Source organism: Alosa pseudoharengus, unplaced genomic scaffold, assembly GCF_046254945.1.
Source record: "Alosa pseudoharengus isolate Yale_2024_CS ecotype anadromous, Long Island Sound unplaced genomic scaffold, YU_APseudo_1.1 YU_APseudo_1.1_scf_2, whole genome shotgun sequence".
Taxonomy (NCBI): domain Eukaryota; kingdom Metazoa; phylum Chordata; class Actinopteri; order Clupeiformes; family Clupeidae; genus Alosa; species Alosa pseudoharengus.
This window is the reverse complement of record NW_027468663.1, coordinates 27,616,539-27,636,641: the sequence shown is the minus strand read 5'-3', so window position 1 is coordinate 27,636,641 and position 20,103 is coordinate 27,616,539. Positions and strand designations below refer to the sequence as shown.

General features: G+C 42.3%; 3 protein-coding genes across 3 annotated transcripts; 1 reads left to right on the top strand and 2 right to left on the bottom strand.

The window, feature by feature from the left end:
- Positions 1 to 950: 950 nt before the first annotated feature.
- On the top strand, positions 951 to 7,748 carry LOC143134196 (AP-2 complex subunit mu-A). The gene is made up of 12 exons (XM_076294375.1): positions 951 to 1,082; positions 2,161 to 2,277; positions 3,472 to 3,737; positions 4,566 to 4,648; positions 4,776 to 4,781; positions 4,868 to 5,003; positions 5,182 to 5,326; positions 5,940 to 6,062; positions 6,352 to 6,487; positions 6,603 to 6,700; positions 6,890 to 7,001; positions 7,121 to 7,748. The coding sequence occupies exons 2-12, from the start codon at positions 2,204 to 2,206 to the stop codon at positions 7,253 to 7,255; spliced, it is 1,314 nt and encodes a 437-aa protein (XP_076150490.1). The 5' UTR covers positions 951 to 1,082; positions 2,161 to 2,203; the 3' UTR covers positions 7,256 to 7,748.
- A 149-nt stretch (positions 7,749 to 7,897) lies between these two features.
- Positions 7,898 to 14,804, bottom strand: pcyt1aa (phosphate cytidylyltransferase 1A, choline a). The gene is made up of 9 exons (XM_076294374.1): positions 14,528 to 14,804; positions 12,799 to 12,910; positions 12,126 to 12,225; positions 11,627 to 11,743; positions 11,152 to 11,303; positions 10,833 to 10,911; positions 10,569 to 10,711; positions 9,958 to 10,146; positions 7,898 to 9,626 (listed from the first exon to the last, which is right to left on the bottom strand). Exons 1-9 carry the CDS (start codon positions 14,596 to 14,598, stop codon positions 9,378 to 9,380), a joined length of 1,212 nt encoding a protein of 403 aa, XP_076150489.1. The 5' UTR covers positions 14,599 to 14,804; the 3' UTR covers positions 7,898 to 9,377.
- Positions 14,805 to 16,403: 1,599 nt separating this feature from the next.
- On the bottom strand, positions 16,404 to 19,144 carry LOC143134194 (stress-associated endoplasmic reticulum protein 1). The gene is made up of 3 exons (XM_076294373.1): positions 18,916 to 19,144; positions 18,592 to 18,667; positions 16,404 to 17,083 (listed from the first exon to the last, which is right to left on the bottom strand). The coding sequence occupies exons 1-3, from the start codon at positions 18,997 to 18,999 to the stop codon at positions 17,043 to 17,045; spliced, it is 201 nt and encodes a 66-aa protein (XP_076150488.1). The 5' UTR covers positions 19,000 to 19,144; the 3' UTR covers positions 16,404 to 17,042.
- Positions 19,145 to 20,103: the final 959 nt, after the last annotated feature.

The following is a 20,103-nucleotide window of genomic DNA, read 5'->3' as shown; positions in this document are numbered from 1 at the left end:
ATGAAATTTGGTGTGTATCCAGAAAATGTTGTGGGTGATTACCAAGTTTGGTTATGATTGGACCTTTATATTAGAAGATAATATTAGCAATAGAATCATACAGGCCATGGCCTAAAATTTGATTGGCGAACAACTCTGAAACGGAGTGACAAATAAAATAAAAAATCAGAAATAGTCATTTTTGTCTGCATGGTTTGTGGATAAAGTAGGCCTACCAAATGTTTAATGAGTAACATGAACGGCCCACCTAATGTGAGAAAACTACCTCAAATATATCTCACATTCTTGCACACAGTTGTGACCAAACGTGTTGTTTAATTTGGAAACCACAGCAAAATGGTGCAAAACGTTCTGATTTTGCACTTGCCCCTTGCATACTTGAGATATGACCCAAAATGTATTGTAGCACCCTCCTAAAGTCCAAACGAGGTAATAACAATTGTGAGATCATTGCATTGCCAGGAACCTTATGAAGTTTGGTGTCTGTCAGTTTTTGCTGCCCACACATGTTTTGGAAGAATAAGATACAGGGATAATTAAGACTATGTAAATGTATATTAAATAAAATAATAGAGTTATTGTAGCTTTACTAGTTGGACCCCTAATAAACCAATTAAACAACATGTCCCCATTACCTGGGTACTGTGCGGAGTTTTTGCAATGGAAACTCGGCATGGCCTAATGACTCCAGGAGTAACTCTGACAAGACGTTAAATGGGCGAGCAACCTAAGCCTGTCTCTCTGTCAAAGTAAGGACACACATGAATTAATTACAAGAGGACTGCTGTCAAGACTTTACTAAGGTGATGCCCGCCTTAACAAGACATAATTCCTACTCGATAGAAATAAAGGTATATTCTTCCAATTTTGGATAAATTATTTTTATACTATTGACCACGCACAGCACATTTCGGTAATGACGTAAGCGCGTAGCATACTGATGGTTGTCAGCTGACTGACCATGATGGGAGGGAGGGGCTTGAGTCGGTGAAGCAAGAATCCCGCTAATCCCTTTGATCCTGGAAATAACCAAGCAAAAGGAAAGGGCGATACCGCGCTTTTTGTGTAGCGGTATTTATCAGGTAAGATTTAACACACTCTTATAAAATAGTACAAAGCTGTAGGTCCAGTACCCCAGTGTCTTTGGTCGGTCACGACCTCATTATAAGCGGTAATTCGCTGCCATATTTCGCAAGAGGACTGGTATAGGTTGATAGCAAATTATAGTAACATTATTGTAAAATGCTCTGTCCGTGTTGGTTATAAGGAATGATGAACGTAGGATATATAGGCTCAGAGGTCACCAACAATCTAATATACACGGAAGGGTGAAAAACATTAACATTTCATGAGCATTTGCTTTCCGTTGAGTGAGGCAGACATCTTGGACCAATTATATTGCGATAAACGAGCCACGGGAATGATAGCCTACTTCCTGTATTTTCACCATTGTAATGTCCGAATTTGCTGGCGCTACGTTGTATCACTTTGCACCCATATTACATTCTGTGCTTGAGTTGATTCGAAGTAAAAATGATACAATCTTGCGGTATTTTTGACCTTAGCTGAGCGATGTTGGCATTCCATGCTAGGTCACTTAGTGGACACCAACAGACTTGAGTAAACCGGCTGAAAAGATATATGGCTTCTTCCAGAATCTTAGTTGCTTATTGGTTTAAACGCGTGCGGTTTGAGAGAGACAACCGTCATAGATGTATCCAAACTAGTCAAATCCGAGATCTTGCTTGCGCACATCCTGGACATAATATGTTTTGATACACCTTTTCATAATAGCCAGCCATGCAGCATGTGATGAGAACAGTGCCATCCTAACCAATGTTAAAGTCTAGGCCTACTACGTTCTATAGTTGGAGGTCATTCTGACAGCCTTCATTGGTAGGAGTGCAAGCAGTTCTGCAGACATTTTTCAAACCCTGCCACACAGCTGCAGCAATCGGTGACCCAAAAGCGATCTAACCACAAGTCAGTAGCCCGCAAAAGATGGAGAAAATGTTAAGCAACCCCCATAGGGAAAACTTCGGTTGGACCCCATGATCATGGTGTCTCATTTCTCATTGTGACTCAGTAACAGTAACCTGCACATTATGAATGAATGAATGAATGAATGAATGGCTCATACCCAGTTCTCTTGTTTTGTAGGTGTTGGACCATCATGACACGTGAGGACTGAAGAACAGCCACCATGATTGGAGGACTGTTCATCTACAACCATAAGGGAGAAGTTCTTATCTCCCGTGTCTACCGTGATGATATTGGGTATGTTCTGAATGGCTGGGGGGATCGTGATTCTAAAACTTTCTGCTGGACACACACTGTCATGTTGTCATAAATGGTCAGCAGGTCAAACCCAATGAGGACTTTGATTCAAATGTATGCTGCTATTCTTGTGCAATGTAAGACTTGACCATGTACAATTATGTACAAAGTCATTTGTGTTTTGGTACCATTGTAACACCATCAGCCATCCCTGTAGTTTATTAGTGTGTGTCAGTCTATAGTGTGTGTGGGTGAGTACACGCCTACCCTACCTGTGTTTATGTATCTCTCCTCTCATTCTCTCCATCCCCTTTTGCCATATTGCTACCTCTACATTTCCATTATGGCAACTGTAGGAGTAGGTAAGAGATGTTCCCCTATCACTTCCTCAGAAGCATGTTCCCAGACCCATGACAACCGATCAAACTCGAGCGCATGGCACCTGACCAATGGCAAAAGACTTGAGGACCCGCAAAGCATGACCTCTGACAAACATGCACATAGCTATAAGATGTCTCTTAGTGCACCCAGCAGGGCAGGCCAATGAGCTGTGGAAAACTTAAACATTGAGAGACCCGTCAGTTGAACAATAGGGGGTCCCACCCAAGCTGTGATTTCCCACTCATCCTCCTCTTCAGTTCCTCCTCTTTTTATTTCCCTTTAAAGCATGTTCACAAGAAATGGTGTAAACTGAACCATGAACCCCAACGCAGATGTGTTTTTCACTCATCCATGTGAAAAATAGTAAGCCTACTGTAATGAATTCAACCATTTTATGTGTTTACCTATACACTGTACATTGGTGACCTCATGCAAATTGTTTGAATGGGACCAGGAAGGTTAGCTTTGATATTATTGATTTATTATATCCTTCAAGGAGTAATCCCACTCAAACATCTCATGGCAGAATTAAGAAAATAACTCTTGGCCAGTAACTGAAGACATGTTGGCTGAACAGTGTGAAGGGTAGCCAAGCCGAGGATTTGTCTTACTAGAGGACACTATTAGGTGCCAGGTGTCTGGCGTAGTGTGGTGAGGGGAAACGGTTTGCTTGAATGCGTGCCTCCAGGGATTTAACATTGTGACCTTGATAATTGTGGTATACTGTTCACGTGGAGGTGTTGTGAGCGGCTGTTTGTTAACATGAATCTTAATGTTTTTGCCTTGGTCTGTCTCCCTCTTTCTCTCCCTCAGGCGCAATGCCGTGGATGCGTTCCGAGTGAATGTGATCCATGCGCGGCAGCAAGTGCGCTCGCCCGTCACCAACATTGCTCGCACCAGCTTCTTCCATGTCAAGCGAGCCAACATCTGGCTGGCTGCCGTCACCAAGCAGAATGTCAACGCTGCCATGGTGTTCGAGTTCCTCTACAAGATGTGTGATGTCATGACGGCTTACTTTGGCAAGATCAGTGAGGAGAACATCAAGAACAACTTTGTGCTGATCTATGAACTGCTTGATGGTAAGGGCTAGGGCATTAGTTAGTTGATATGACTTATCAATAGCAGAAAAAGTCTATTTTTGTGTCTGGTGCTCTTTGAATGCTCATGTTGGTCATGTTTTCAAATATAAGTTCCTGACCCTACCTAATGAAATACAGTCTGATTCATGGAGTAGTGGTGGCATTGGTCAGGCCTGGACTGGTTCTAGATGGGTGCTGCCAGGTTGATGCTAACATTGCTAGCCATCTCTGAAAAATCCCAGATCTTATCTGACTAAATATGAGCTCTGACAGCAAGTGACAAAATGGCCCCTTATTCTTGTCCCTGCCTTCACCCTCTCATCTTTCAAGTTGGGACACCTCAGTTTTGTTTGCGTTGCAACTTTAACAATGGCCATTGTCCCAGCCAGACAGGAAGCAGAACTCTCCACATCCTTTGTGTGCACTGTGTCAGTCTTTTCCTCTGTTTATGGTGCGCTGTAAAGGAGGGTCTTTCGAGCTTCTTAGCAGCATGTTGGCTTTGTGCGGCTGTCTTTTCACCGTTGATTTATTTGATATAAATTAGTTGGGATATCCAGTAGTACGATGCTTTGGATTTTGTCAATCTGGCAAAACAAATACAAGACGTTTTTTTACTTCCGAATCCATATCCAGCCATCAGGCATGACTGCTCTCTTAATGAGAACGGGACATGCTAAATAAAAAAAATAACCAAGGTGGCTCTAATTGGCTGGTAAAATAGGCCTGTGGGGATGATTAAAAGAAATAGACATTTCAAGTCTAGGGGCTCAGGACTTCTAAATTAGGGAAGACTATATGTATGACTGTGTCTGTCTGTCGTGTCTGCAGAGATCCTTGATTTTGGATACCCTCAGAACTCTGAGACAGGAGCACTGAAGACCTTCATCACCCAGCAGGGCATCAAGGGACAGGTGAGACGCCTGCTCAGACAGTCCTTACAAAGCATCAACACAATTCACATCTAGTTACTGATATTTAAAACGTTTTTCCCTTTTCATTTCCCATCGTGTCTTCTGTGATGGAACTTGAAACCCACAGCATCAGGTAATGACTCGACTAATCTCGTTTATCCTTGTATGTCCAATGTCAGACATGATTGTTGACCGACCATTCTGCTTGTGACCCCACAGACCAAGGAAGAGCAGTCTCAGATCACCAGCCAGGTGACTGGACAGATAGGCTGGCGTCGGGAGGGCATCAAGTATCGCCGCAATGAGCTCTTCCTGGACGTGCTGGAAAGTGTCAACCTGCTCATGTCCCCACAAGGTAGATGTCTGCAGTGGTGTGAAATGTGATTTGTTTGTGTCTGTATGGAGACCAAAGCCCCCCGCCCCCCTGCCTCACATGTTCTAAACTTACTAAGTAATCTGTGCTGTGTTGTAATGTAATAGTATGGAGCATCTGCTGTTTTGACTGAGCCTGCTGCTGTGTGCCCTTGCTGCAGGTCAGGTCCTCAGCGCGCACGTGTCTGGGCGAGTGGTGATGAAGAGCTACCTGAGTGGAATGCCCGAATGCAAATTTGGCATGAATGACAAAATTGTGATTGACAAGCAGGGAAAGGGCGGAACTACAGACGAGGCAGGGAAGAGGTGAGTCTGTGAAGGCCTTTCTTTGCACTTTTTTGACTGCCTGCAGATGTGAAGGGATAATTGTAAAGGGGAGGCTTGTAGTGACCTTTGTCTTGGTGTTCTGTATGTTTATTTCATTATGTTCATATGTACAGATATATCCAGTGTATTTCATTAGGCTAGCTGTTTATATGCTTTAAGGTGTGGACGTCACAGTTGGTTTTGTTTGAGTTCTGAAGTTGTGTACTTCTGTTGCATTCCCCTTGCTTTCTCTTTCTGTGCTGTACCTCAGTGAGTTAGGGGGCAGGTACTGTATCTCTGGCATTCGTTCCTTCACACCCATCTCCCTCTCTGTGTTCCGTGTCTTGTGGTCTCCCTTTCCGTTTGGCATATTAGCATTGCACACACCAGACTACAAATCTCTATTTAGCACATAACTTGTTAGTGATGGTAACATAAAGCTTGTCATTGTACCATGTGTCCCCCCCTCCCCCATTAGTAGATAAGGTTCTTGTGGTTGTGTAGATATCACTGAAGATATCAGGTAGACATCAGGTGTGTTCACAATACTTTTAAGCTCCTCTAGGTTAGATTAGCGTAGCTTACTCTCCCTCCCACTGTGTATGTTCTCCAGCAGCGGGAAGCAGTCCATCGCCATCGACGACTGCACCTTCCACCAGTGTGTGCGCCTCAGCAAGTTTGACTCGGAGCGCAGCATCAGCTTCATCCCTCCAGATGGCGAGTATGAGCTCATGAGGTGAGTGGGGACACCAAGCACGATTCGGCTGGGAGCAGAGAAAAGGTGCATATTTAGTAGAACTGTAGTCCACCCTGCTGGGCTGTTGGTGTGCCTCAGAATGATACAAAATATACTTTGCTTAAATTGTGCATTGACATCTGTTAGTTGTCCTTGGGGGGATACCTTTTGCTGTGTAATTCAGATTCAGTTAAAAATGAGGACCCCCCCCCCCCCCCCCAACATTTCCAGTGGTTGAAAATGTCCATATGCTGACCTATATTAACCTGATTGTGAATGCTGTGGGCAGGTATCGGACCACTAAGGACATCATCCTGCCCTTCCGTGTCATTCCACTGGTGAGAGAGGTGGGCCGCACCAAGCTGGAGGTGAAGGTGGTCATCAAGTCCAACTTCAAGCCCTCCCTACTGGCACAGAAGATTGAGGTGAGCAAGACCTGGCCAGATCGTCTGCATCCTCAGGGCCTCTCTGGACCAGCTCTCTTCTTTGGGCAGATGGTTTTATATAGCCTGGTGTTGACTCTCTGTGTGTCTCCTCTAGGTCCGCATCCCGACTCCTCTGAACACAAGTGGGGTTCAGGTGATCTGCATGAAGGGAAAGGCCAAGTACAAGGCCAGCGAGAATGCCATTGTGTGGAAGTGAGTATTCTGAGCTGAGCTTCTTTGTGTTCTGCTGGCCCCTCTTTTTTTCTCTTTCTCTCTCTCTCTCTCTCTCTCTCTCTCTCTCTCTCTCTCTCTCTCATATGCAGTGGCAAACAACAAGAATAGTGTACTTTTGTGTGGGTGATGCAGGGCTAACTGCCGTGTGTGTGTGCCCTCTCCGGTTAGGATCAAGCGTATGGCTGGAATGAAGGAGTCCCAGATCAGTGCTGAGATCGAGCTGCTCCCTACCAATGACAAGAAGAAGTGGGCTCGCCCACCCATCTCCATGAACTTCGAGGTACAGTCTTCCTGTCGCATTTTGTGGCTGTTGAAATAATATTTTAGTATTATGTAATTTTTACAAATTTGTTCTGTTTTTCATGATCAATTTTTTCAAATCCCTTTTATGTACTTCAGGTTCCATTTGCACCATCTGGGCTGAAGGTGCGCTACCTGAAGGTGTTTGAGTCCAAACTGAACTACAGCGACCATGATGTGATCAAATGGGTGCGTTATATCGGTCGTAGTGGCATCTACGAGACACGCTGTTAATGAGCCAGTGAACAGCTGAAATCCTCCCTCCCTCCCTCCTCTATCTCTACCTACAGTATATCCATCTCCCCAGTCCTCTCCCAATTTGTGGACGAATTATATAACAAAAAAACGGCAAAGCTTAAAAGAAATATGCAAAATGTGAACGCTTGTTTTCTTTGTCTGTCTGTATACTGAGTGACCCAATGAATTGGTTCAGTGGGCCAATGGGGATTGAATTGTTGTATCAGGAGGCATCACCTTCTGATTCCCCCCCTCCAGTATTTCCAGGGGTCGGGGGTAGCACCCTCCAGCTACCCTCCTTGCCTGGACCAGAGCATCAGGCCTATGCGATGTGACTAAGCCACTGGACCCCTTCATTGCAAGCTCTACTTTTGTGGATTGGTCTCTGTTGTTGCCCCTTACTGACTATCATACCTTTAGTGTCTGTGTCTGATCTCCCTTTCAGTAACTTGGTCACTGTCTAGTTCAGTATAAAAATACATCATGGAAACAGCTGTGTTGTCATATTTTTTTGTCATCTGTTTCAAATGTTTTGGTCTTTGTTCTCAGAGATTACCGGTATGTCTAGCTTGTTTTATGAGTCAAATACACTTCTACATATGTGTCAGTGAACTGAAGAGTCATGTTTTTGTTTAGGAGATTTATTTTCATTTAGGTGATTTTTTTGCCCTTCTGTGATGTACTGTACATTCACAAGCCAAGGGTAAAATAACAAAAAGGCCTGCATGACAGTCTTTTGATACAGATATATAGTCTGTGTCAATATTGGTGTTCCTTATCAGAGGCAGAGGTGAATCTATGTAACTAACAGGCTGTTGTGAACTTTACACAGCTCATGATTTTATAGAGAAACAAAACGCCATCAATAAGTTTTAAGGAAAGACTTAAAGGAATAAAATACTTGCAGAAACAATCAGGCACACCTTTGCTAAATGCCTCAAGGGTCGCTGTGCTTTCAGTAACATTTCACAGTTCTCCTGAAGAAAATAATAAAATGTACTTCAAACAATATATTCATTGTTTAACAGTGGTAGGATCATTTAAATTCTTCTATTTTTAATCTACTTGATTTTAAACAGGAAATGTTAAATCACATTTCCTTCATAAAAACACAAACAAAATGCCTATTTTAGCTGTTCATACACTTGTTCAGGTCTCCCAAACTGACCATGGAGTGATTCACCTGATGTGGACTTCTATATTTAAGTTAAAGAAAAATTTAAATTGTGTTCAAAGTAAAATAACATACAGCTGTCAAACACAAGAAAAATAAAGTGACTGCAGTGGAATCAGTACACATGAACCACTGGCATCTTTTCACAAAGATAAACAAACGTTCACAGTGCTAAGTAATTCTTGGGGTCACTAGGAGCTTGGAGCCAAGCCATGGACTGTGCTCAGACAACGATGAAGTGGAGCCATGGACTGTACTCAGACAACGATGACACTCCAACAAGAGCAGTGTGCAGACGGTGGAAAACCGCATTCTGCACCTGAATACATATATGACTACACATACGACTTGACGACCCACAGCTCATCTTCTCTGCATGAGCAACATGCAGATGAAATCAGAGGGTTAGTGCTTTACATTTGTGTATCTTCATGATCTTTTGTGAAACTTCAATATTGGTTACACTACTATTAGTATAATAAAAGTTTAACCTATTCATTCTGTGATATAAAGAGCATTTTCACCTCGCAAATACTGAAATTAGAGAGCACGGGGACTGTAGTTGTAGCCCTATGCAAGGCTGTCGATAATACAATCTTCCCCAACTCTTTTCTATGCTACAAGTGTTGAAACTGAGTGTATACATTAAGATTGAGAAGTAAAACAAAGCTGTTGGGATACTGTCCCCCGTCAACTTGATCCAGATTGCTCAACACAAAACCCCAATTAAATAACAATCTATGTGTTTTAGTGCGTGTTTGTTTCTGCAAGACTACTGTCCATGAACTAGGGAGAATCAACGTAATAACATATGGTGATATGAAAGACAAGGGAACAAATACAGGTGGGGTATAAAATGCTGATGATGAGGGGTGTGAGGTTGTTGCAGTCAGCTGCTAAAACAGTTGTGTGAGTGAGCGAGAGTGGGAATGGCGGATGCTCTCCCTACTCGTCATCGTCATCGTCGTCATCGTCGTCATCTTCGCTGATGGCCTGTCCGCGCGCCCCAAACTGGTAACCGTGGGAGACGCTGCCATGCAGGGAGTGGGGGGAGGAGGATGGTGAGGTCTTGGTGAAGAAGGGCAGGCGGAAGGTGGGCGAGGGGGAGCGCTCGCGCAGCGGGCTGCTGCTGGGGCTCTGCCGTGGGCTGATGGCCTGCAGCATACGACCCTTCCCCTCCTTCAGCATGTGCTTCTGTTGGAGCGAGGGAGGGAGAGGGAGAGACGCTTTAGCAAGCACTGGAGATCTGGTTTTCAGTCTTCCCCCTATTAATACTTCAGAACTACAGTTATATTGCGAATATTATATTATATTGAGAATAATGTATTTTCATTTTAGTTCAGTAATTCAGAGATACTTAAGAAAGTAAATGCCTACTTTTTATTAGTGGTGTTGCTTTGAGTGAAGCATAGGTTAAGCTATTATTAGCCGTATCTTGAGGTAAGAAGTGTTGTGCAATTAAAACCTATACAAAGCAGCACTTTTCCGCCTCTCTACTGCATCCACTATTTGGAGTGAGACCCACCAGGGCACCCTCTGGACCGAACATCTGCAGAAAGTTGCCGATGAACTCCCGGGACTTCTCCTCCCACTTCTGAATGAGGTCGATGCTCTTCTCCTCCACCTTCTGCACAAACTCCTTGCTCTTCTCCTCCACATCGCGCACTTTCTTCTTCACTTTGTCCACTCTCTCCTGCAAGTGGTACTTCTTCTCCTGGAACGTGGGGAAATCACACATATGCACTTAGGGTACAAAGCAAAAGAACCCTGAGGTTCTAGCACCTTTTGGGGGGTGTAAAGGCAAATCCACACTGCCAAATGATACCTAATAACCGATGATAACAATAAAACCAGTTTTAAATAGTGTTCTAGCCAATATGACGTCCAACGTCCACAACCACAACAAGAATAGAAGGGTAGGGAAGTGGCCTCTGGGAAACAAAAGCTTCTATTCTATGCCTCGGTGTTCTGGGGTCCCAGGATTGTCAGACGTATCTGACAAAACTTGGTCATGCTGCACTGCACTGCTCTAGCGGAGATCATAATAACACTCAATACAATATCAAGTTATTACATGGCATCTACTGACATTTGCCAAATGAAACACCTATTGAAAAAAGGATACTCAGTTCTTACATTGATGAAGCTGACATTCAGCTCCTTCGCGGTGTATCCACGCTGTAGGTTGCGGCGCACATAAACGTCATAGTCACGGACAATCCTCGTGATGATATCAGAGGTGGAAATGCCCTCTGTCCGCTGGGTTGGGGCAAACATTCCTGAAAAATCACAGCAAAGGGGGGAAAAAAAAATAGATTATGAGACGTTATGGAAATCCTTATGTTTTTGGAGAAACTGTTCACTTTGTAGCCAGCATCTAAAGGGGCAATTGGCACCTACCAGCCTCTTTGATGTGTTTGTAAACATCATCACTTCCTGCTGAGGAGTATGGGATGTCATCATGGGCCACAAAGTCAATCTGAAAACAAAAAGTCAGGATGTTACACACAGGCTAGGAAGTACAATAACCATCCACATGGAGACTTAATTTAAACAGTTAAACAGTCATATTATGAAAGTAGCTACAAAAGCACCTTCTCTTCTAGTTTCTCTGAGAGCAATGGAAACCTTGGGACTAGCCGTTAAGAATTCATGTTCTAACGCTAAACAAAAAAGAACTCTACTCTAGATACACCCAACAACGTTCCTTTCCTCTTACCCGATGCTTGGTCAGAAACTCAGGTGTGAGTGTCCAGGGTGCGTTCCGGACGACCTCGTCAACATAGCGGCAGTGGCTGATAGCATCGTAGCGCTCATCCTCATTCATGACGGTGAAGCCCTTCAGCTTGTGTGTGAGCTCATCGCTGCACACTGCGGTGAGGTGGGAAAGACACTGAATACAACACTACCGTTACCACAAGGGCTACACCTCCATCGGTACTAAGAAGCTCTTGGGCAGAACTGTTTTGCTCAAAATCCAATTTAAAACTTACATTTATGATCAAGGACACCGAGAGGAGGAAACAAGGAGGGAAAAAAAACACGGAGAAAATAGTCTAAGCACAGTCTAAGCAATTGAATTGAGCGTCAGAACAACCTTCACCAGTAACATTCAACTGCAAACAGGCAAAAATCAGACCGAGAAAGGCAAGACAGAGAGAGAGAAAAAAATATTAAAATGGAAATGAGCTCACCACCAACGATGAGGTGTGTGTTTGGGAACAGTCCTTTGGCCTGCATTAGGGCTCGCGCATGCCCAGAGTGAAACATGTCAAAGATCCCATCAGCATACACCCGCACTGGTCTGTCCGCTAAATCAGCAAAGCCACAGAACAGTAAAGCACTGTGGTTATACACTAAATATATACTTTGTACGTGCTGATGAAAAACTGATTAAAACTGATTGAAAATACCCACGCTTCGCTATTTTGTTACCTCTTAATATGAATAAAAATGGACCCATAGAGAAATGCATTTCCCACAGTGAAATTCATTAAGTCGTCATTTACAACTCCCAAGGCTTGTAAGACCAGCTAGAGTTTACTCATAATACCTGATCAAGGGTATTACAAGGCTCCCTCTCCATGTTAATTTGGCATTCTTCCACTGTCCAATCATGATCGCAGAGCCTGTGATTGCCATATGGCCAGAGCCAGTAGTGGTCACCATGTTTTGTGTCAGAGAGAGACTCACGTGCAGTCCCTTTGAGAGCCTCTTCCATGCTCACACGCTCATAAGGCTGGTTCTCCATCGACTCAAGTTGATCTGCATATGGTGCTGGGTCTCTCAAAGCCTGAGCAACCAACAGGAGAAAAACACTTAATACAACACTATATTTGCTTCCCAACTGCCATCTTTCTGACCTCCATTTATCTTACGACAAACAAAACCAAAGCCACATAGTCATGCTGCTACAACCATATACAAAAACAATAACTCTGCTCTCTGCTCTAACAACTACTTACAAAACTAGGCTACCCATTAATAGAACATTAATATAACATTAAATAGTAATGCATAATAAGCTGCTTACTGACTTTATAAAAACAGGAATGAAATGTTTGTTAACACTAAAATATGCTTCTAGCTCAAGATGTTGAAAGAATTCTAAAAGGCACAAGATTTTCCCCACCATATTGGAATATTACTTTAATATTTTTCCACAATTAGGCACCTGAACATTAAACACCTGCTTAAAGTCCAGTGCAAATGTCACAAATGTGTGTGCACCTTGATATGTAGGCCACCCTAATGTTATAAGTGTGCCACTAAATGCTATGCTGAGTAACTGCTGAACAGCTGCATGCCTTAAAGGACCCTGTGGAGTGGGGGGAGAGTAAAACATGGAAGATGTCGTCTGACTGACCACAGTGCATCGCTTGATCTTGCCTTGCCGCTCCCCCTCCTCTGCCTCGCCATTTGACTCCTCTCTTTTTCTCTTCCGGGACAGCAGTCGTGCTGAACCATGGGCCTCCATGCTGGGAAGATATTACATAAAGAGTTCTGAGGTCAGACAAACACACACACACACAAACACACACCATCATCAACACTCCCAAATGTCCCAAAACTTTTCCACTCTCACACTGTGTGTAACTACACCAGCACAGCTGTTTTTACATGAGATTTCACTAATGTTTGACTAATGTTTTAAACTAGTAGTGCATTACTGTGCCTGCTCAATGCTTTCATTTCACAGAGTAAAATAGGCAAACAGTGAATGAGGTTAAGCCTGAGACAGTAGCTGAAGCAAGGAAACTATGTTCACAGGCTAATTTCTTTGTGGTCTATGCACCATCCAATCATGTGAGTGTTTTTATTTTGTACTTGTCAAAATTGTCATCGCCTATGGGAGCTTTGTTCATGTTTGGACTAGGCTGTGGGAAACTCAAGCCACAGTTCCCAGCATGTGGCTAAATTGTATCATCCATTCTAATTATGCTATAGTCAACAGAAATGCTGGGGCATTCCCACTAGGCTATATTCAGTGCCACCAAAATCTAACTAAACAGAAAGTGTCATACAGCTGCAGCCACTACTCCCATGTTTAGCCTTCTGGTAATGCAATAAGGTGGCCTGGGATTCTAGTGTGTAAATCTAGGCCTATGTTCTAAACAGGCCCTCTGTAAGGCACATTTCTGCTAATCATAATCATATTGTACTATCACGTCTGCAAACAAGTCTTGATTCGTGTTATATGACTCCATCCATGCCCATGTGATCAAGTAAGTAACGTCCATTATGCAGACAAATGTGCAGAAATGGAAGCAAAAATTTTGTTCTTGGTATAACAGTAGGCACAATTAAATGTTATGGTTATGACAATATGACAAGGCTCAAAGGAGAGGAGTAGCCTTACTGCAGCTGTCCTGCCTTGTAGCTGGCCGTCTTATTTACAGTCAGTCAGCCTACATCTGAAATAGCAACAGAGCGTAGATCCCAGTCTCTCCAGACAAAACAGCTTAAGTTACCACTATTCACTTTAGTTGTTGGAAAGCAAACTTACCATATTGCAAGCCATCTTACCAACTTGCAATCACGACAAACTTGTCGATAGCAGCTATTTCTCGTGGCTAGCTCACTAGAAGGCTAACGTTAAACCAAGATTTAACAGGTTTCCCTGCACAGACAACAATTCGAAATCCTTAGCCGAGTTAAGGTAAGATGATGAAGCAGCTCAAGTATTCTAACGATAGATTAAGTTAGCCGACCGGGTGACACTGAACACTGCAATATAGGCCAACGATCTTTTGCCATTGAGATAAGGTTGTTTAATATAATCTCTAACGTTATAGTTAGTATATGTCCTGGACATAAACGCAAATGGCATTCAACAATGCATATCATCAAGTCTTTGACAGTGTCAACATACCAGGCAACTTCAGTTAGCAACCAAGATAGCATCTTACATTTTGCAAAGACTACTAAACTAGTTTCATTACGGTGATGATGAAGCGTGTTAGCATGGCGATTTGTGTCGTTTAAATCAGTCTCAAATAAACACCCTTTTCCATTGCACAAATTAGGAATGGTTTGGACTACAAAATTGTCTTGTTAGCTTGTCATGAAGCCCCCAGAGCTAAACGCTTACTTACCCTTGCAGAGGTCGGAGTTTGATTTGAAGTTGATTTCTCTTAACTCGATACCCTGTGTACCCTCCCGTCATGAACAGTAAGCGACAGCTGTTAGTTACGGACGAAAGAGCGCATTAAGTTTTTCGAAAAAGCAACAAGGTAATAATCTATCTGTTTTACCAGCCCCAGCAACAGTGGCAGTGTTCAAACTCGATGACAGCGTTACAGTGTTAGTACGGAACTACAACTATAGTGCTGCCTCTTCAGGAAATGACGAATGGAGAAAAGAGGATGTCCAGAGCCCGTCTACTCCGTATTAAAGTCCACTGATCTATAAAGAACCAGAGCCCGTCTACATTCTCTGAAAGAACACTCTCGGAAAACTTCCGGTTTCTGAACTGGTTGCAGTTCCTTCTGTGGTTCCACATGAGGGCGCTCGTCCACGAGTGCAGAATGCATGGAGGTCTATGGAGCTGTACCCCTCAAAATCCACTATTCTCGGGATATAATTTTTTTTCAAGTAATTTGAATATTGTATTCCAAAGGGGAGGCAAAGAAAATACACTTGGTGGAGTATTATATTTTTTAAAGTCACTTAATTGTTCTAAAAAGCCTTTCAAACGTGTCAATGACGTCACTCATTAGCACAATGCTAGCGTGTTATGGGCAACAACGACCCAAACTGTAAGAAATCAAAAGGACATAAGTACTCGTTCATTCAACTTTTGACCTATAACCCATGTTGAAGTTATACAAACTACAAGCAAATCTGAGATTTGTCAACGACAATCAGGTGAAAGAGACAAATTTAGCCGTCTAGCTCCATTGACTCCCATTCATTCTGCACTCATGGCGATCGCCCCCAGTGGAAATATGGTGGAACTGCAACCAAAATTCGGTACAATGGGACTTAATACGGAGTGGCAAGGCTCTCCGTAGACGGGCTCTGCGGGAACTGAACCAGAGCCCGTCTCTGACTGAACTCCACTTTGCCCTTATAGACATGAACTAGGACGACCCATCTTGCAACGCATTCATTATCTTTGGGCGTATCATTTCTGATGACCCAATGATCATTTCCCAGTCAAGGTCGTATCATTTCCCTGTCAAGCATGTCTTATATATTGTAGGCAGCCGATATTTCGTAAAGTGAATTTATGTGACCTTCTTAGATACTTTTTCAAAGTCGTATGAGTTTTAACCAACTTGACTAACAAATGGGAGGCCTAACCGACCGACGGCCCATGGTGGGACATCTGCTGGTGAGGAGGACATCAAGCAGGCCTGAACAGTTTGTGTGTGCTACACAGCTTGTTGCATTGTTGTGTTAGATACTTTGATACTTAATACTTTGCAGTGCACAAATCATAGGCTATGAAAGGCTATAAAAAATAAATGTATAGCCTTCGGTCACTGACCCTCGGCCTTCCACTGTGGCCTACCTTATTGTTCTGGAGTTTATGTCATTTTAACACAACCTACAGTTTTTAGCAATTGAACAAATCAATAATGGTTGATTTAAATTTAATTATATTTGTGTGTTTAATTTCTTTTGGCTCTCTGCATCTTTGTTGTTTGTGAATCAGGTGTTGCTTCTTATTCTTATTTTTTTTTAAGTTCTTTCACTTCTTTGTACAATTTATTTCCTTGTATTATCCTACCATTAGGCCTAATAACTGTAGGTTTACTACCCTCTAGTGGCCACATGCTGCACACCATTTATCATTATGAAGGATGTAAAGCGTATAATGAATGATCATGGAAACAATAACTAAGCATTAAGATATTTTACAGCAATGCCCAGAATTTACAAACATAGGCTATACCCTTATTTATATATTGAGTCTATGGTATAGTTGGTAAACAGAAACTCCAAAAGAATGCAATGAGGTTGTAATGAAGTTTTAAATTGCATCATTATTTATTTCACTTCATTATTCATTGATTTATTATTCATTTTCCCTCCCTCAAGAGATAGGCCTATCCATTAGGCTATCTCTACCCAGAAACAGGTGTCTGTATAAAGCAGTTAAAACAGGTGGCTTTAATTAGTCAATGTTGATTATTAGAAAATTAAACAAGCTAAACCTAAGCTACATAAATTAGAACATTCTGTGTGCTTATAGTATACTCTAGTCATCTTCTAGGCTAAAGCTCATTCAGACCTGTGCAAATCTGGTCACATCATATCTTTCATGAGAAGAAAAAGCAAGTCTAGGTAGCAATTACATTATACTGTTACAGAATTTGAGCATCACACCCCAAATCCCAAAATATAGTCTTAACAGGTCCTACTGCAACCCAGTGCCATTAAATCAAATCAGACAGCCTTAACTGGAATGCAACTGTATGGCTTTTTGGAAGTTATTCTGTGTATGTCTTAAGGCACAAACAGGAGATTGATCTCCATGGGTACACGAATCTTAGCTAAACCACTTCATAGTCAGTGAGCCCTCCTGGGCATGCTGGAATGGATGCTGGAATGGATGACATTTTAGAATGCTGAATCATTGGAATCATTGTTGGTCCTCTCACTTCACATGCCCATGCGTATGCTCTGAATGATTTGGAAAATTGCTGTAAAAGGGTAAAACAATCAGCATCAAGAAAACCACACACACACACACACACACAATGAAAAATTTAAACCCAAGACAGACAGAAGCCCAGAAAGGCTTTTGCGGTTAAAATTTATTCCAACGCCAATGAGGGGAAAGCAGTGTCATCCTGGAATATGCCCATGCATCCATCCAATCCAGAGTGATGAGCATGAAAGGAGGCGCATGAAGCGATGCACATGCATCATGCATCATTTATAGTGCCCACTGTACAAGCCTCTGATCTGGGATTGTCTCAGATGGTCAGGGCTAGGCTCAGCAACGTTCTGTGGCTATCAAATAAAATCAGGTGGCTACCTGAATGTACTGCATGACCAGTACATGACCATCAATTGATTTTTTTTTCATGATTGCATAAGCATATTAGAATGCTTGGCAATAATTTCAGAATTTCATTAATGTAAATGTTAATGGAATGCGCTAAAGAACTCTTTAGACAGTGGTTTGACTTTCCTTTCATACAAGATCTCAGGTCAAAACAGTGCCAAGGCAAAGAGGAGCTAGGCTAAATGTGTTTCTACATGCTCAATGGCTTTTTAACCAGGCATTCAGTGGCCCTATCTCCTCATATTTAAGCTCTGTAATCTCAGACAGGAAAGATTATTTGGCAGAGGGCTAGCCTGGAAAAATACAAACTCATTCACAAAGTGAATAGAGTCTGGGGACTCTCGATTAGGAAGCGTTTGCTACATCGCAACGGGCACTAACTTTGAAATTATTGGTCCAGCCTTACCAATCACATTGATCAGAGATTCCTAACGTTATTTCCTAGTACACCTATACTTTACAAACTGACAATAAACAGCATCAGCAGTCAAGAAACAATGTATGTGGGTCTACCTTTTCTGTAAATACATTTCTGCATTTTTCCAACTGCATGTTTTGATGTTTGCAGGTGTTGCTTCTTCTGTTTATCACAATAAGTTTCAGTTTCGTCTTCCCCTCTAGTCACTGATTGGCCAGACCTTTTTTCTTGTCTGAGGGAAACGGTTATGAACTATGGTGTTCCAGACTAGAAAGAAAGATCTAAAAGATCAGATCTAAAGACCTGAAAGAATATCTAGGTAGGTGGGGCCAGGCTAACAGGGGGCTGCTGTGGTGAAGGACTGATATCAACACTTTATGTGAGTATGAACACCTGCAAAGGCACTCACATGTAACACATGCCTGCTATCACACCAGCCTTGCCATGTGTACACAGTGTGGGTCTTTATCTTTAGGCGATCTAACCTTCATTTTCACACCAAGGTTTTTTAAAGATGAAATCTTGTAGGTCCTACACACACAGTCCCTATCTCAACACAATCTATTTTTGTCAAAAAAAGGGACTTCCTACAATAACAACCCAATAATATGGCTTCACTGAGCAACCAAATTAAACCGCATTATTATTTCACACAGATGAGGGGTCAGATATGCATGTGGATGGCTGCCATCACTCAACTACCTATGAAATGAAATACCCACCCGATCCACAAACAACAAAGATGAAGAGAGCCAAAAGCCATGGTCCCACAGAAACTTTGTCATCAGAGTTGCTCTTCTGCATGAAAAAACAAACAAACAAAAAACATTTCATACAGAGATTGTTATTAATGATCAGACCTTCTTTAGAATCTCATAGAAAGAATTTAAAGGGTCTGAACTCTGAATCAACGTTGAGTGGGAAATATACTTTCCACAAGACCTGTAGGCTACTCTGTATAAGACAAAAAAGCAATCTAACTAACTTTACGGAAAACCATTGGTTACCCATTAACCGAAACAGCTGGATCGAGAACCCATCCTTACCGTCGATTTGGCTACGTTGCCTCTCTGTGTGATGTTTTTGCTGTGTTTTTCATTAGCCATACGAATCCTTTGCTTCGCAACCATTGTTGAACGTCTTAAAAGATGACACTCTAGGTGCAGAATATGAGCGAGCAATCGACTCTCAGTTTGACGTTAGATTACCTCGATTCTCTGACTACGCTGACACAACCTATGTCTACCAGAGAATGTCTAATATGGCTCTGTGACTACGTATTCAGTAGTAGGCAAGGCCTAGGTCCCACCCACCCACAAGAGAACGAGCTCTAAGTTCCGTGTGTTATAAATTGTGTCCTTCCGCTTACGTTATCAACTTGTTGTTCCCCTTAACTTATTGCTGTTAGCCCACTGTGCGTGCGTACATGAAGTTTTCTGGCTTTTCACCATCTCATAACACATCCACAACTTGTTTTCAACATTAAATGTGCATATAATCAGTATTAATCAAGGAAGAGAATAAAACTTATTTAGGCTACTGGTCAATTTGCCTTTTTCTGGATCACTAAGAATAGCCAAGCAACCATATGTCTTGCAGACAGACGGTCAATAATCAACGCTCTCACTAACCAGAGACCATTATGGCAAGGTTTGGTTGTTTTGGTGTAGGCCTAATGGGCATAATGTCAATTGGTCGTCTGCTTAGATTAGGCTACTCTTACCAAAACAAGCTAGCATTATCATATAATGGAATAGGCCTAGCCTATGATAAAAAAAAGAATGTTATGATGAAGATGGAATAAATATAGCCGTTTGCAGTGCTATGTTCTATTTGCAGAATTCACATGGGGAAAAAAATATATAGGCTTAAAAATCCGTTATCCATTATTTAGGACGGCACAGTAAATGGGTTATTGTTGCATATTTTCAATTGAGCACAGTTACGGTTTTCTGTTCAGAAGTTAAAAATCGAAATGATGCGTAAATTTTCTAATGTTCCTTTTTTGAGCTTTTGGTTGGACTGAACCACGAACACACCATCTAGCTAGGCCAGGCTACTGTAGATGGTGGAAGATAGCGCCGCCTGAAGTTGTGCGTGATTTTGACTAATTAGCTTTAGAGATTAACTAAAACTTCGCCGATTTTTGGGAGATGGCACGTTAAACATAACGTTCAGCCTATGTTGAACATATCTGCAGTATATTTGAATACTATGGGCATGCCATACCATAG